Below are 18,882 nucleotides of genomic sequence, written 5' to 3' on the forward strand. Positions count from 1 at the left end.
ACCTCTAAACCTGCTGACTCAATGTCACAGCAGAGCACTGGTTAGGAACCCTTCTCTCAGCCTGGCTCTGTCATTAACTAAGCTGGGTGATCTTGAGCAAAGCCACCTGCCTCCTTTTAAAACATTTGTTAATATAAAGATAATGATCCTTGTCTTGCCTTTCTTAGAGTTGCTGAGAGAACCATGTGAGGAATGTGCATGAAAAATATTTCACAAAAGTATGAAGCACTACATAAATGTGGGAAATTATCAGTGTTGTTCAACAGCTTATCCGACTTGCTAAGAAAATTCTTGAACAAGAAAAATGAGAGCCAAAAAGCAAGGGTGAGCACAGCAATCAGGAATGAGGAGAGTCAGGTGGTAAAGAAAAACTAGCTGTCAGAACCTCATTTTCAGTGTTGGCAGTTAACCTTCAATCAATTTTATAAGGCCAGGAAATAGCCATATTTTTAATTAAGTGTCGGTGGTAGGCTCAGCAACATAAAATATAATGGTAGGGAAGACACCAGCTTAAAGAAACACAGTTTCTTACCTCTCCTTCCAAGAAAGATATCTTTTCTAAAAGCTGCAGTATTAAAAGCTGTTTCTGCTGCACCTTTTTCTTTAATGATTCAATCTAGAAAGAAACAAATTAAAAACTGTTAATAAAAAAATGCAGAATTGTACAAACACGAGTTAATCAACTAGAAGGGACCCCTTTGGTTTTCATTTAAACAGAAGCCACATGTTTCTGAAGCCTTGTGTTTCATGGAACACTATGAACACGAGATGCTCCCTGGAAAAGAGGGCTCTGTGGCCATGTAAGTGTGGGAAAGCACAAGATTTTGGAGTCACATCTCACTGGGTTTGTTTAACCTGTCATTTCCACACTGATTTTGCTGGGTCACCCTTACTAACGTCCCCTGTATGTTCCAGAGAACATGCTTTGGGGAATGCAAACACAGCTCTACAGAAAATAATTATTCAGCTTAAATTTGTGAGGCGGCCCACATTTCAAACATTCAGCCCTGTTATTCCTGTTAGTACATTCGTATCTGTTCAACCAGGGGTCAAAAGTTTCGGCCTGGAATAAGGGTCACTGTCCCTAAAAGTACAAATGGAATTGACAGGATCAATCACCCACGTGGCCTGCGATAAGCGGGGAAGGCTTCCTAAATAGAGAGACTTGAGCTGGGCTTTCACCTTTGCTTTTACAACACAGTCTATCTTCAGCTACTCTAACTTTGCTTTTCATTCATGTCATGTTCCAGAGACAAACCACGGATGCCCTAAAAGCAGGAACCAGGGTGTGATGGGTGGCACAGTCAGTTAAGCGCCCAACTCTCTATCTCGGCTCAGGTTATGATCTCACACTTAAGTGAGTCTGAGCCCTGCATCAGCTGTGCACTGATGGAGCAGAGCCTGCTTGGGATTCTCTCTCCTTCTCTGTGCTCCTGCCCTGCTTGCGCTCACTCTCTCTCTCTCTCTCTAAGTAAATAAATAAACTTAAAAAAGAAAAAGGCAGAAACCAGGGTGCTGTGTACCAGGCTATGTCATAAACAATAGTGGAAACAGTGTGCAGGATCAATAACTAACTTGTGCTGTTAAAGAACACGCTAACTTTCCGAGAATCTCGAATACTGAATTTGTACATTTGCAAGATCTTTTTAAATAATCCTTCTCAGTGCAAAATGACACAATTCTGTTAGAAGTCAATCTAACAGGAGTATAATTGCATTGCCCTTCGGCCCAGCAATCCCATTTCCAGAAAGAGATCCCCAAAGACACACTGGCCAAAATATAAAATGATGTGGACAAAGGATTTTTGTTTTTAAAAGACACAAAGAAAACAGAACTCCATTAATCAATAAGTGGCTGGTTAAATAAACCATGGCTCATCATGACATGGATGGCTATGCAGATATCTAGACCAGATATGGTGCGTTGTAAGGATCATATATGGTATGTGAACTTCAGTATAAAACAGGTGAGTCCATATGAATGCATATATATTTACAAAAAAAAATTCTGCAAAGATAAAACTAACCATAATTATTAAGAAAGAGCTGCCAATAGGGAGAGGCGGGAACTCAGAGCAGACAGAAGAAAGACTTTTTTGCCTACGTTTAGTTTTGAAAGCACATTTTTCAGATTCAAACAATAAAATGAAACGAAAAAGGAAAAAAGAAGCAAATCCTAGAACTTGAAAACAAATTGAAATAAAGGAACTTAACTCTATATCAAACTGGTGAAAAGAACCCAAGTGTTGTTAGAACGAGCTAATGTGACTTTGTTTTTAGTAGAATGTATTCTAAACATAAACAGAACTGCAAAGAAGTCTCTTATTCACTAGGAAAACTGTTGACAATACTGGTCCTGTTGTTTTGAAACTATTTGAAATACTGTCATACAATAATGTTTGGCATCAAGGTTTTTCGTGTAAGAGAGAGAAACAAATGTGAAACCAAAGAACCAAAAGAAAGTTTTGTTAAATTTGAAATGAAAATATCAGTATGAACTCATAGTATTTTATTTTCCTTTGTTAAATATGCATTTCCTAACTCTGCCTGCTGAGAAAACTTAGAAATAATAACAATAAGCACAGAATACATCCAGATTGTGGCACCTAAATACCATCCCTCACCAACAAAGCACCAATCATCTTGGAGGAACAGCTCATTTCAAGGCGTAAAAATATGCTAGATGAACCCAAGACACCTTGTTATGCCTGAAAAAAAAATATGTTAAGGGTCTCCTTTGGGCCAAGGATGGGACAATGTGAGTGTCAAAAGAATCATGAATGTAATTGAGTAAAACACATGAAATATACATGTTTTTAAGACCCTGAGTACTTTAGGACTCCTCAAAAACAAAACCAACAGCAACAGTGACTCACTGCACATCACTGGGAGTGACAAGGGAACCAAGTGCTTACTTAGAAAGCTGACAATCTGGGGTGCCAGGGTGGCTCAGGCGGTTAAGTGTCCGACTTTGGTTCAGGTCATGATCTCATGGTACATGAGTGCAAGCTCTAGGTCGGGCTCTATGCTGACAACATGGAGCCTGCTTTGGAGTCTCTATCTCCCTCTCTTTCTGTGTCCCGCCCCTGCTTGTACTCTCTCCCCCAAAAATAAATAAATAAACATTAAAAAAAAGTTGGCAATTTAGAGGAAGAAAAAGGCATTTATCCTGCCTTTCTTGTATAAACCGCATTTTGAGATTACTAAAAAGTCCTAGTTTACGAGGGGAAAAAGTTTTACTTTTCAGAAGAATTCCAGTTAATGGGAAAGTGACAGATTTTGAAAATCACCACTGTGCAATCCCTAGGAAACTCAAGCAACCATCATTAATAGATGAAATGGTCAGGGGCAAAGCTAATGAAAAACTTTACAACTGTGTCTTGGGCTGTCGCCATCTGAATCCACAATCCACCTCAGCATCATCACCTGAAGCGGGACAATCCCCACGGTGACTGCAGAAGAGATACGGAGTAAATCAGGCAGAGCCACCATGAAGTATTCTTGCTTACCCCCACAAGAAACTTAAAACCGAATCTCACCAGGCTGCCGGAGCTAATAAAAAGTCAAATCCATAATGTGGGAACTTTTATAGGACAACGGACTCGGGTCCTGCAATGTCACTGGGTGGGGGAAACTTGGTGGGAGAGGAGAGCGGATGGGGAGAAGCATACTCTAGATTAAAAGACGTTAGAAGCACAACCATCAAACATAATGGACCTTCTCTGTAGACTGAGTGACACAAAGCAACAGTGAAAAGGACATGTTAAAGACATTTCAGAAAATTTTAGGATAGGTATTAAATGATACCAAGGAACTATCATTAATTTTGTTAGATGAGACAGTGGCATTATGATTAAATAAGAAAAAGGCCATATGTTTCAGAGATGTATAATGAAGAGCATAAAAAACACAAGCAGAATATCTGGGACTTGCTTTAAAATAACTACACAAAGGGAAAAAAAGAGAAAAAGAAGGGACAAGTAAAGCAAACAGAGCCAAGCCTTGCTATTTGTTGAATCTGGTAACGAGCCTAGGAGGTTTCATCGATTAGTCTCTCTGTCCTGAGTGCATTTGACATTTTCACGATAAAATATTTTAAATTCCACCTAGTGTCAAAAAATATAATCCTCTGACATAAAAAGCAAGCCATACTAAACAGAATATAATAAGAAACACATTTAAGAAAAACCATCCAATGTGGATAATAATTAAAGAAACTACCAATTAAAAACAGTAACAAGTTACCCTTTAATAACAATTAAATTTGCCCCAAACCACTGGCTGAAGAACTCCGTGCTGAAAGGGCTGGGAGAGACAGCTTCTCTCGTGTGTTGCAGGTGGCATTGTAAATTAGAATGACCCTTTGGGCAATTTAGCAATAAATATTAAGAGCCATAAAGCTGTTCATACCCTTTGACCCACTAATCCCACTCCTGGGAATTTATCCTAAGGATATCATTCAGACATAGGAAAAAAGCTGTATATACAAAGATCTTCTTGGTCCTATTATTTATAATAGAAAATGGAAATAGCCTTAATGCCTAGCACTAAAGGACTAGGTAATACATTACGGAATTTCACTTTGATGGAATATATTACACAGAAGCTACAAACAAATATATTGCAAAACGTAAGTGTTTACGAAAAGCCTCAAGGGATTAAAAAAACAAAAAAAAAAAACAAAAAAAACAAACAAAAAAAACCCTCACAACGATTGAAGGTAAAAGCCAGAAGTTAGATAAATGAAACAGTTCTGACGTTTGGGTAGGATTACAGGCAAAAAGAAAGTTTTGTTTCTTAAAATGTCCTTCAATATTTATAGGAAGAGTTTTCAAAAATCATCCTTATAGTGTTCCTTTTTCATTCCTTCCTACAGTATTAAGATTTTTTAAAAATGGACTTTAGTTCTTTAAACAAAAGGCAAAACAGGTAGTGAAATTAGCTACAATGTTCCAAGGAGGTTGGGGTAAATTTCATCAAATAACCTAAAAAGGGACTTCAAATACACTTGTTTCACTATCTCTGGAGTAATCAGAGCAGTTTGTGAGTCTGAGGAAGCTAGGATCGAAAGGCACCCTGATGATCAGTTCCCAGGAAAATACTGACAGGATTGTCATTTAAAGAAAGGAGGAGCTATGGGGCCGAGATGTCACCTGGAGGATGCTGAGGGAGGCAAATCCTGGGTGTTCTAAGAGGACAGAGGGCTGATGCTGGAGCAAAAGAGGCACCCCCTTCGGGAGAGACAGAAGGACTGTGGAAAGGGTTTGGGGGTGCTGAAGCTTCTGCTGCCAGGACTTGCCTTTCCCAGCAACTGAAGCTTCCAGAAGCGATCGTGCTCTTGTGTTAAGTGAATACTTTCATCCTTGACCATTCCTTACAGAGGCATCTTGTACGGTGTGTTCTGTGGCCAGGGTTGACTTGTTCAGATGAGAGAAAAAAGGACACCAAGGCTGGCAGACCTGCATGCCTTGCCTCTCATACCCTACACGGGGCGCCAACCTTGAATCCCAACTGAGTCTCCCTGGGGTCTGCCCCTTGCACACACCCCAGTGTCCTCCTAGAAGACATCTGTTGTGAGGCGCAATCTCTAAATGACACATTTGTGTGGAAAACAGTGTTATTTACGACTGCCAACATCAAAGCACCTTCAAACACTGTCTCCTATAGAACCCAGCACATGATAAACTCTCAAAATTTAGCTGCTATGTTATTACTAGTATTTCTCCCTCCCTAGACTGTGAGCTTCTTGAGAGTAAAGACCTTGGTCATCTTCATATTCCCAGACAATGAATGAGTGAATCAGTGGCTCCATGCATCTATCTTTCAACAATCCATCCCTTAGACTTCTGGGGCAAAACTGTCTGGAACAGATTCTTGGAGTCCTTGATGAACCAAGGTGAATGTATCCCTAAGAGCACCTCCCACATCAGGGCTACTCCAAAATGCAGGGTACCATGCAGCTGGCATGCAGCCTTTGCTCTTTTTGATACATTCATGTATGTAAATTTGACCTTGAAGAGGTTCATGTATTCTTCATGAAGCTGCGTTTAGGTCTAGCTGTCACCAGGTGGTGGTAAATGACCAAGCTACCAGGCTCGAATCAAGACATTAAGAAATGAGAAATTAGAAGCACTTACTTTCCAGACCTCATCCATTTTACTTAAGAACAGAATCTTGTCACAACCGTTAAGTTTCAGTATCAAATACCAGACCCCCTTCTAGAACAAAAGAAGAAACCCGTCTGGTAAAATCTGGAATCTCTTAACTAACGTTAGAATTTTTTTCTTATTTTTGTCTTGATAAGCATGTTTCTTTGTAACTCAAGCTGAATATATACGTCTTGCAGCCTAATGATCACATGGGATGCTAGGTCTCTTACAACTACAGCCAGTCTGATGTTTAAAGTGGTATGTTTTGGGGGAAAGGTGTATCCTCTATTTTCTTAGAACTGATAATGGCTTTTCTTCACATTTGCCACTACTGAGATACCTCCATGGGTGATTTTAGCTAAGCAATCCCTGTTAAGCCATGGCTGCACGATGGAATCACCTAGGGGGAGCTTTTACAAAACACTGACTTCTAGGCCAACCGCCCAGAGATGCTGAATAGTATCACTCTCCTACTTAAAAGCCGTCCCAAGCTTCTGACATTCAAACTCCCTAGCATGGATGTGAGGCCCTTCTGCTATGGTCCCCCCTGTATCTCCCCAGTGTCCTTTCAATGCCTGTCCTGTCCCAGATGAACCCTACGTTTAAGCCACTCCATCCTCTCAGCACTCTATGGACATACAGTGGTCCTGCCTCTGGGCCTTTGCACAGGCTGGTGCTTCCACCAACCATGCCTTCCCACCCTCTATCCCCCTCTCCACCCAGAAATCTCCTGCTGTCACAAGATACTCACTAGTCACCTCCCAGAGCAGCAGTTCCCAAGTCTTCCAGGCCGGCTTCGTGTCTCCCTCTTCTGTTCTACCTCAGCCCTCTGAACAACCCGTTAAGACACCTCACTGCTACTACCACCATCCTTTGTCGACATCTCTCTTGCACTAGACAGCACACCCACAGGGAAGATGTGTTTACTCTATCAATGATCTTATATAAAAGAACTGTTTCTCTTAGAAGATTTAATCACCCTTGTCAATTCACACATTTTTACAACCTGCTTCTGGAAACAGATAGCTGTAGTGAAAGGACTCCTACCGATTTCTTTCAAAAACAGCTTGCGTGTCAGCCGGAACGAAGTGAAACTGTAGAAAATTTTAGTAAGATCCTGTTATGGATTCAGAGCAACCCTGAAAGTTGCGAGGCTTCTCAGCTTCCTGATTTTTTTTTCTTGTTAGTGACAGACATGCAGGTCACAGGTCATTTCGTGTTAATGTCAGAATACAATACAGCCCTATAATTAGAATTACGTGAATAGTACCCAATTGTGCAAAACTCATGAAACGTAACTCACTATTGAGGCGGAGGATGTGAAGAGAAATTAACGAATGTAAGAAATGCAGCAGCAAATACATACTAAATAGTAGGCAGCACTTGGTATGTTTTTTCAAGAAACTGTGTTGTAGGGTGTTGTGTTTTACCAGCTGGCAAATGACAATATATGTGTATCTGGAAAATGCCTTAAATGAAACAGTAAACATACACCAAAAAGGAGCACAATACTAGAAGGTATGTTAAAACTGATGATCACACTGAATCACATCAACATCAGGCAAGGAAAAGGGAATTAGATTTTTTTTTTTTCAATCCAAACTAAGTTTTAACCAGTTGTTTTCTCGGAAATTTGTTTACTTTCATCTTCATTCAAATTTTAGGAATAACCAATTAAGGCCCACAGGCACATTTATTCAAAATCAGGGTGTGAGAGCTGTGTGTGTGCGTGCGCGTGTATTGTGAAACTTGACCACACGTTAATAAATAAAGCTCCCAACCTCTATCACCAACAACTCCAATTTGTTACTCTTTCCCATGGACCCTCATTTCAAAAGACTGCTTTGAACTGCATTTATGAAGAAAAAAATAATTTTCCCATTGAAAAACATACCAAAGATGACTAACTTCCATTTAAAGCCTCTCATCAAAACGCGACAACCAGGGTTATGAATTCTAGGTAAAAGCAGGAAGATACTTTATTATGAGTCCTTGTAGACTTCTCAGTGGCTGTGAGAGTATTTGAAAAATCCACAAGAAAATAGTTTGAAGATTCCCATTATCATTTTCAACCCCCCTTAGAGGCCCAGTGGATCAGTGAACCGACCAGGGCAAACATGGATCATTTGGATAGCCAAGAATCTTCTAGGGCTCACTTCTGGATTTAGTGTCCTTTTGCTTCCTCTTGTCCTGACAGGTCCTTGTTTTCCAACCAAACTCAGTGTTCCCCTCTGTGATCTAGAAAATAATTGTTCTCCTCAGCCTTACCAAAATAGGAATCCTGCCTGATGTCCATGTATTTGTCCCCCCCCATGAAAAATGAGAATAATTGACACTCTATACTCTTCCTCTGAAAAGGTTTTTCATAGTTGCTACGGCTGCTCTTAATTCTATTTCAGAAGTCTTGTAACACTGTAATTTCATAGTTATTGTATTTTTGAAGTGCATTCTCCTTGATAAAAACCACCACAGTAAGAATTTAAAAAATAATAAAGTTACCCTGTTTTCCAAAAAAAAATTAATAATAATAATAATAAAGCGCAGGGAAATATGACAAGATTGGAATCTGCCCTACACTAATGCAACATAAAAGAACCGTTTAAAAAGGACAAGGAAAATGGTGCATTATCTCATTTTGGGGGGGAGTGAAGGGAATGAATTAAGGCCACAACAAAACGAAACTGAAAAATTGCTAAATGAAGCTCTGAGTGGGGAAAATGAAAAATCAATGAAGGAACGGAGGGGAAAAAAGGTCCATTTTTCATCTTCATGATGCTTGATTGGGTTTGTAGAAATTCATTTCCAATTAATGTGTCTTGTGGCATTCAGCCAGGCTAGATATGAACAGGGCACATATTTTAATCAATTTTTTTCTATTAAGTTTGAAGTAATATATAATAATAGAACTATACCATTCAAAAGGATCAGTTGAAACTGGCTTCTGAGGTAAAATAATCTAATTTGGTTTGATTTCTATCTTATAAGTAAAGACAACCCAACTTCTCTTTCAGGAGAGGAATAGCACCCTGATTCTCTCAGGTGCCTAAACATGGTGGGCTACATAAACATCAGGGAAGGATGAATCAGCTGGTTTTCCGACCTGAGGGAGAATAATGGACCACTGGGAAGGAAGGCCTAGGGGTGTCCTGGGTACCAGGGTTATTGCTGGGTTCACTTATTATTCTCAGAAACAACCCTAGGAGCGGTTATCCACTACAGAGGAGGAAACTGAGGTTCCTAGAGTTTTATTACCCATCATTCCCTCAGCAGTCCTCTCTGATCACCTCCATTTCAGGCTCAGTGTTAGATGCTGGGAGCACAGCAGTCAGCTAGAAAGATCTGACCTTCACCTTCATAGGCCACCTGTCCTGGTGAGGAAGGCAAGCAGTAAGCAGAAAATGAAACTCGCAAGCAAGTACAATAAAGGGAGGAACACAGTGATGTTTCATACCCCCTAGACAGGATGCACCTGACGACTGCAGATGGGGTGAGGGAAGGGGTCAGACCTGGGGGCTGAAGAGGGTGGCCAGCTCACCCCTCCTTGCCTGGGACTGCCCAGGCTTTAGCACTGGGAGTCTCATGTGCCTGGAGCATTCTCATTCGCTGGCAAACCAGGACAGCTGGTCACCCAAGACTGGAGGCTGGCAGGGCTGAATCTAAGCTCATATCTCTCTGATTTCAAGGCTCTAGCTCCTTCTCTCCGCACAGTAAAGTTCAGAGGTCTGCTTCCACCCTCCCTATGATGACAACTCATCACTGCAATGCTGCCTGGAAATTAGGCAAGGCTGGGAAGACTGTTGGCAGGTAGTTTCTTTCACAAAGCATTTGCTGGGACCTTACGTCTTTAGGCTGTTCTTTTTCCCTCTGACTTTAGAGGAAGAAAGTGGAATGGAGAGGTGGGGAAGCGGGCACTCTCAGCTTCTCTACCCCCATGCTTTCCTCGAGAGATGCAGACCCTACACGGAACAGGTATATCCAGGGAGAAACCTGTTTCAGTCTAATGTAGTGAGATGATGCATATGGAGGCATCCAGCTCCACACGTGGTACACAGCTGGTGCTTTAAAAATGTTAGTTTTTAAAGTGTCCCTAAAGCTCAAGTGTCCTGGAGTACAGACCCTCACCTGCACGGGCCAGGGTTCTCCTGGGAGCCTCCTAGCTGCCCTTCCTGCTTCTCTCCTCTCCTATTCGCCCAGCACCTCCTGCCAGAGACATCTGTGGTCAGATCCGACCAGGCAAAGGGCATCACTGAGGAATCAGGAGCAGGGTAACACAGGATATTTTCTCAGCTTGGTGCTGAGTGGGTGCTCACCCACAACTGCTCACCCACAACTTATTATCACTCCCCACGGCAATCCAGTCCAACTGGATTAATAGCTCTCTGAACCCACCCTACATTTTTTCTGCTCTCCGTGTTTTTGTTTTCTTTTGTTGTCACCGTTGTTATTTATTCTGTATTTTGTCTGTCATGTCCTTTGCCACCCATTCAATCCCTGCCTAGAAAAATCCAATCCACCCGGCAAGACCTGGTCAAATATCACCTCCTCCCTAAGGCCTCTGCACCCATACCCGCAACAGTAGACATTTATGGGCTCTGTGCTAAGCCCTTAGCATGCATTTCATCAATCAATCCTACAACAGCCTCCGAAGAAGGTACTATTATGATCGTACTCATTTTGTTTGTGAGGAAACTGAATGCTGGAGAATAAGTAACTTGTTCAAGATAAAAAGCCGAGCCAAGAAAGGAGTAGGATGCAAAGCCAGGTTCAATTTACTGAAAGCCCATGAACTTAAATCACTACCGTCTCCAGATTCTGTGTCACCAGCACACAGCTCATACCCCTGATTAATACCTGTCATATTCTGCCTTGAGTTCTAACAAGTTTTAGGGTCAACCAGAAAGTCTTTTGAGGGCAAGAACTCGTCCACTTTTGCATTTTGTTCCTAAAAGACACTTGTAAGATATTGACTAACCCATCAGGGCAGAAGAACAGGAATATTTAAAGACAGTGGCACAAGGAAAACAAGTCCAGGGTGATAAAGAGGTCATGAAAAAATCAGTGGGGCAAAGATGGACTATTCAATGAGTGCTGTTAGAGAAACAAGCTTCCCGTGAGGAAAAAAAAAAAAAAAAGAAAGAAAAAAAAAAACACAAAAAAAACCCCACAAAAACAAAAACAAAAAAAAATGGATTCCTATTCACAGTATATACACAAAAATAAATTCCACATGGATTATTCTTTATTTGTTCAACAAGTATTTATTGAGCACGTACTATATGCCAGTGACTGTTGCAGATGTTAGGAGCACAGCCAAGAACAAAACAGAGAAAAACCACTGCCCTCATGGAGCTTACATTCTAGTGAAGGAAAACAGACAATAAGTAAGCAAAATAGGTAAGTGTAGTATATATAATAGGATAAGTGCTACAGAGAAAGAGTAAGGAAGAAGATAAAGGGTATGAGTGTGGGAGGCTGTAATTAAAGATAAAAAACAAAACTTTCATAAAAGTATTACACAAATAAGCTTACAGGAGACAAACAAGACACACAAACAGCACCAAAGGATGGATACATTTATACCAAAATTTAAAACTTGTACATTTTACAAGATACCATAACGAAACGAACACAAACATTGACTGGGAGAAGACAATAGCATGCAAACACATTTTGACAAACGATCGACGTTGGCAGGATCCACAGTTCCGACAGATCAGCAGGAGACAAGACAGCCAAACAGGAAAGGGAGCAAAGGATATGAACAGCCAGTTCACAAAGGCGGAAGCCTGAATGCTCAACGAGCTAATGAGACGATGCTCAGCCGCACCTGTAGTGATGAGTGGTATTGGGCTGAAGCAAATGAAAGTTAAAGGAGATACTGTTTCACAAATGGCTACATTTATAATCCAACCATGCCAAGAGGTGGTGAGGATGTGGGGAAATCCACCCCCCAGGTGGGTGGAAGTCCCTCTCTGGGGACCAAGTGACTGCTTGGCATTGTTTGTAAAAGAACAGAAATTCGGAAACAAGCTAAGTATCGATAGGACACATGACAATACATTCACACAATGAGATATTACAGAGCCATTAAAATAAATAATTTATATTTATCTGTAACATCAGAAACAGGAATGTAATTGGGGGAAAAGCTGAATAAGAGGTACAATAAAATCTACTTATCTATTATAAATAAAAATGCACATCCATTTGTAAACACCGAAGTTAGGCTAAATACTGATGACAAATACATATGTACGTAGTAAAAGCATCAGAACATGCCCTGGATGGAGAACAAACTGCTTCTGAAGAGGGAGAGAGGAGAGAAGATGGAAAAAGATCAGAGGAATAAAAAGACAATTCTTTGTCTGTAATGTTTTCTAGGACTTGGAAGAAACCTGAAATATGCCAAAATGTTAACACTCAATTCTAGAGGACAATACATGGGTCTTTGTTTCTAGCATTCTCTATGATTTTCCATATTTACAATTTTTTCAATTAAAAAAAAGAAGCAAATAAAAAACACGTGAAAGAATGCACACTTGGCTTTGGAGCCAAAGGTCTTGCTGTGGCCCCAGGAGCACCATCATTTGCTGAGAGACCACCTGTTACTTTTCTTTAAGTTTTAGTTTTCTGGGATTAAAAAAAAATTGTGCTAATAATATGCCCCGTAGAGGATTCGTGTGGGAATGTTAGGCCTAGATGCATGGGTTTGAGATGTGAGAAACATTCCGTAGCTGGTAGTTACTTAGAACAAGAGTGTAGCTGTACAAACTACAGGCAGAACGTGGGCACCCAGGACCCTGAGAAATATTTTACAGCCAATTAGAAACAATCTCAAGAAAGAGAAAGTGAATTCAATGGCATTTGCAAACAAAAGAACCTTCTCCCTCAAAAGAACAATTTGTATCATAAATATATTAATGAGCACACGTCATAAAATGAACCTGCAATATTTCCACAATGCTCAGAAAAAAACACGTCTCACACACGTGGTGAGCTTCCTGGTACCTTCTAAAACCTTCACATTTTAGTATATCCAAGATTTCAAAATAAAGAAGTGAATAATATGTTGAACATGAGAATTTGAAACATTTTTAGTTACTATAAATGAATCCTGCCTCAAACTTCAGAGTGGCACCTCTTTTGGGTGGGGTTGTGAGTGGCCAAGAGACAAAACTCTAGCCCTAGAATCCACGGCTTCCTTCCCGTGCACTGCCTACTTGCTAAAGTGGGGCAAAAGCATCTGAATGAGACACAAAGACAAATATTAACAGGAAACCCACTTTGCCAGGGAGAAGTCAGAGCAGAGAACCACCCAACATGGAAGGGACACCCAGCCCCTTAGGGAAGTCAGCCCCGTCCACTAGCTTATTAGGCTAATACCACCCATTATTACTCCCACTGCTGCTACCACTACCCATATTCAGGAACACTGTTAAGTTTTGATGACATCCCAGCACCTGTGGCTTGTCTCAAGGAGATCTCTATAAAAATAAAGCAGCTGTGCAATATATTTCACTTTAATATATTTCAGTCAAATAGATGTCTCTTTTCCTCAGATACACTTCTCCTTCTCATGAAGTTAGTTGAAGTGTCTACTCAGGTAGATTGCCCATGGGGATAAAAAGCAGACCAAACCTGGCTTAAGCAAAAAGAATGCTAAATTGACTCGCGCTTTTGATCTCCATTCAGGAAGGACATCCTCAGGGCCGCCTCCCACATGCAAATATAATCAAACTACACTTCTTCAGTATTATCTGGACTGTGATCTGGAGGGGAGCATTTCCTTCCTGGAACACGGGAGGAGTTCTTCAAGCCTGCTTCCCAGCTCCTTAGCAGGTGTGCTTGGCCGCTTTTCTGTAGGTAAGGCTTCATTTTCGGAGATCTCAGAACCAGCCTCCACCTGGCACTTCCTGAATTATAGTTTAGTACTATTTTTCATTGCAGTTCTTTCTTTGATGTCTAGGAACCCACGTTTCTAAAAATATTCTTTGAGTTCTCTTGTCTCTGCAGTGTGAGGCTGGACAGGTTGAGGTGACAATGTGTGGTGTTTTCACAAATGAGAGCCCTACGTGGTCAATTTTTCCTTCCACATCATGTCCTTCCTGTTTTGTTCGTCGGCTCATCACCAATACATGCCACCTCTTCCCAGCCGAGAAAGTACAAGATTCTTCTAATCACGAACAATAAACACAATCGCTTCCAACCCAGGCTACCATTTTATCATCTTCCAAAGAACCGGAGACTAAATCTGGAGAAGAGCTCATGTGACATGATCTAGAAACAGTTCAATTGAGTGGATTAGGGTCGTGGACTCAGTGCTATGGCTCCTTTACCCTGCCCCCATGTGGCTACATTATCACTGATGGGAAGTACTCTGAATCACTTCAACACAGGACATCAGGCAACAATGTACTTTTGTGTTATGTATTTCAGCATAGCACAGTTTTAAAGTGCTAACAAATGGCTGAACCATTTAAAATGGAAGATTCTTAGGATGGGGAGAACTAAATTTTTAAAAATTATTTTGTATATAAATACTCTCCTCCAAGGACAGGCGGCTGAGATGGAATGCAGCACAGAGCACAGAAGAAAAGACAGAAGCAAATCCAGAAGATTCCATTTGGCTCAGAAGACTCCCAAAGAGGGAAGGGCAGCTTTGTGCATTAGTCAAGAAATCACCTCAGCTACTTTTGCTTTTAATTCATTTAGTTTGACTTTGGGTATACACAGCAGGAGTCCATCCACCAGGAATAATAATAGTAGCAGCTAGTATTTATTGGGTATTTCCTATGTTCCAATCAGTATGTTATAAAGTATTTTATGTACATCATCTCATTTAACTCTTACAAAAAATCATTTTGGATACTGTTATTAACCCCATTTTACAAATAAGAAAACTCTTTGAAGGGTCTCCAACTAGTAAATGCAGGTCTGATTCAAAAGTCCTTGCTCATCTCCATTTTCTATGCTACCTTTCATTTTTACCCATAAAGGTCTCTCACTGCACTTCTTCCTCAGTCTCTAACTGCAGGGGGTGCCTGTGAATTCAGGGCCTAGGTGGCAAGTTACATGGACTTGAAAAAAAGAGAATGCAAAAAAGCCCTGCTTTTGCTGACTGGCTCAAGAGCCAAAAACCCAAAACCCAGACCTCAACTCTCTGAAGAGTTCCTCGCCATCTATTCTCCCTGACCCAGGTTGTTTCACCCCAAAAAGTGTTGCATTGGGGCACCTGGGCGGCTCAGTTGGTTAAGCATCCGACTTCGGCTCAGGTCAGGATCTCGTAGTTCATGAGTTCCAGCCCCACGTTGGGCTCTGTGCTGACGACTCAGAGCCTGGAGCCTGCTTCGGATTCTGGGTCTCCCTCGCTCTCGGCCCCTTCCCAACCCTCCCTCCCTCCCTCCCTCTCTCTGTGTCTCTCTCTCTCTCTCTCTCTCTCTCTCTCTCTCTCTCTCTCTCTCTCACACACACACACACACACACACACACACACACAAAAATAAATGAACATTAAAATTTTTTTTAAACTGTTGAATTATGACATTAATTCTCCAAAAAATCTAAGGGATGATAATTAAATACTTTCATTTCATAGGAATTGCAAAAATGTTCTGCTTTGTTTTGCACTTGAGAAGCAGTCACTATGAATACTTTTATTTCAACAAGGTATTGTGTTCTAAGAGGTACACTGTGACCAAGTGTAAGGTCTTCTGTGTAGACAGAAGCAGGGTGAGACCAGACACCTGAACGCACAAGCATGGAGGGAAGAGGATCCCTGAGAACTATTTCTGGTCTCTTTGTTAGTGGTAGGTTCTCAGCTTCCGAGGACAGTAGGTGGACTGGATTTTGTCCCTTTAAGTCTAGTATCTATTTAACAAGTAGGCCTCATCCATCTACCTTAATAACACCTCCTCTTCAGATGCACCTGGAGAGCCTCTGGAAAGTTTTTTACCTGGATACCACCAGGCCAGTACAGCACTCAGAGTGAGCTGTCAAAGAATCCTCTCCGGATGGGGCTGGCAACAAGCACTAGATCCCCTGACAAGACCAGAAGATCACACATTCGGACCAGCTCTCCGGGTGTCCGTGCTTTTGGTCTCTGCTCACTGGTCTCCTTGGCTCTCTTCCCTTCAGCCCTTCCTACTCCAGTCCAAGTTCACTACCAGCTTTGCACCTCGGGTACAACAGCTTCTGAGGGAAGCTGGCTCAATCTATTAACACGTGGAAATGAAAAATTCACAGCACTGGGGCAACTTGGTGGCTCAGTCAGTTGAGCATCCAACTTTGGCTCAGGTCATGATCTCACGGTTCGTGGGTTCGAGCCCCTCATCAGACTCTGTGCTGAGAGCTCAGGGCCTGGTGCCTGCTTCAGAGCCTGTCTCCCTCTCTCTCTGCCCCTCCCCTTGCTCATGCTCGCTCTCTCTTTTTCTCAAAAATAAACATTAAAAAAAAAAAGAAAAAAAATACAGAGCACCGGTTCTGAATGCTGGCTGCACACTGGAATCTCGTGTAGCTTGAAAAACCAAAATCCTTGCAATACCCAGTGCCTTCTTCCCACCTCTGTCTGCCAGGTTTGGCCATGTTGTAAAGCCCCCCAAATGATTCTAATGTGCAGCCTGGGCGGAGAAGCACTAGTAAGAAAATCATTCCTTCTACCTTTGCACTCATTAAACATCTAAATCATAGAGGGGGACAAGCAGGGAGTGGAACTGCTTTCTGCAAAAGAGAAGTCTAAAGAAAGAATGCATCCTCCACACTGGAAAGGAAACCTAGACGCTTCCCATTGGAAGAACCATTTCACCCATCACAATGGCAGTGGGAAATGAGAAGGAGGCGATAAAATGAAAGAAGCTATTTATTAAACTACTAAGTAGTCACCTGAATAATATCATGGCCTAGTGGCAAAAATGTAAGCCTCCCCCACCCCCTTTTTGAGGACAAACAAGAATTTGTTCTTTCCTCCAGGCAATTTTCCCCTTGGCAAGAAAGCCACTTTGCTTGGCTGGACACCTCCTTGGTGAGAGCAGGTAAAGAGGGGTGAATGATCCTGCTGACTGAGGAGCTCACACGTAAAGATGTCCAGGCTTCACAGCTCTGGCCTCAGGCTCCGCCCAGCCTTCTGCTCCCCACCCCCATCTCCTGGTTCCTTTAAAGGCAAGCTAAAGAATGCAGATGGACTCAAGACACAGAACCTAACCCCAACAAGGCTTTTTCAACAGAACAAAGAAGCCCAAAGGCAAGGATTCTGGAAGGCAGATAACACCAGATGGGAAGACCCAGGAGGGCAGGACCACAGGTGCACTGCCCCCCACCCTGCACCCAGCCCCCCACACAGACAAAGAAAGTGCTGGTGCTTAGCTAGTGAACAGACCACTCAATTTCCCTACAAGTGCTATTTTTTTTTCCAGTGTCTCCATATTTTCCAGCAAACCCTTACAAGTCTAAAAGGGTCATATACGGGCTTATTTTGTTTTTAACTTTTTTGTCAGAGCCAGAACCAGTTAGAAGAACTGGTAGACTATGGACATTTGATAATTATAGGGTAAGCTATAATCTAATGAGTCGAAATCATTTGTTTTAGTTTAAACTAATTATCATATTCAGTTCATTCTAGTCCTTTTTGGGTTCATTCGTAGGCTAGGCTTGCGGCTAATAGTGAGATTATTAGGAGAGCTATAGTGAGCATGGTTGATAGCTTGTTCGTTTGCGAGGCTCAGGGAAGGGGGAGTAATAGTGCAATTTCTAGGCCAAATAGCAAAAATGTAATGGCTACTAAGAAGAATTTCATAGAGAAGGGTAAATGGGCAGATCCTATGGGATCAAATCCACATTCGTAGGGGCTTGCTTTTTCTGCGTAGATATTTAGTTGGGGTAATCAGAATGCGATAAATACAAGTAGTGTGGATAGGAGTGTATTGGTAAGTACATTGGCAAGGGAGCCAATCCCTGACATCCACCACAAAAGGAGACTTAATTCGGTATTAAGATCTAGCCTAGTGGGGTATCTGGTGCCACACTTATCACAACACTTTGCACAAATCTAGCCTAGTGGGGGTATCTGCTGCCACACTTATGATAACACTTTGCATTGAATGTGACCCCATAAGATATATACAACATTTGATTTCACAAGGACCCATCCTGCCCGACCTGCAGTCAGCCCGTCTTATATGCACAAGTCCTCACTGACATATACTGTCCCACACAGTGAAAATCAAGTCCTTATCAAGCCAAGGATGGCTTAGTTTTTATTTTATTATTATTGTTATTATTATTATTAAATTCTATTCTACTCAGGTTGAAGGAAATACATGGCTTAATATTTAAGGATTCCAAAAACCTCCATAATAATACCTTTTTCAGTTTTAAGCTGAAAAAAAGAAGCCCATCTCAGTAAACTGAGTTTCTTCACAGACATTGCGGCTAAAATGATGCCAGCAATGGACAGAGACTGAGTCCCCACCCTTGGGAAAGGTGAGGCTATCACATGGCTAAGCTTTCAGGCTTCATGAGGGAAGCAAAACTGTCCCTAACATCTGCCACACATAAAGTTCGCCTCTACTTCTAGGTCAAGTTTGTCTCGATATCTAGAGAGCTGGGGTTCACAGATATAAACTTCTCAAGTCAGAGGTTATGAATTTGCGATTTTGCTTATTATGCAACGTAATGAGGAGATGATAATAACAGCCCAGTAAACAATAAAGCATTCTTTATATAAGGAGCTTCTAGCTCAA

General features: G+C 41.5%; 1 protein-coding gene across 1 annotated transcript in view; it reads right to left on the reverse strand.

The window, feature by feature from the left end:
• The window catches only part of MYZAP (myocardial zonula adherens protein), a 90,637-nt gene that overhangs the window by 22,781 nt on the left and 48,974 nt on the right, over nt 1–18,882 (reverse strand). Inside the window, exon 11 of the mRNA XM_047075059.1 lies at nt 533–616. Within this exon, the coding sequence (XP_046931015.1) occupies nt 533–616 (84 nt within the window). The remainder of the gene's footprint in view (nt 1–532; nt 617–18,882) is intronic.

Source organism: Lynx rufus, unplaced genomic scaffold, assembly GCF_022079265.1.
Source record: "Lynx rufus isolate CCGP_SWC_20201006 ecotype Redwood Valley unplaced genomic scaffold, mLynRuf1.p SCAF_13, whole genome shotgun sequence".
NCBI lineage: Eukaryota > Metazoa > Chordata > Mammalia > Carnivora > Felidae > Lynx > Lynx rufus.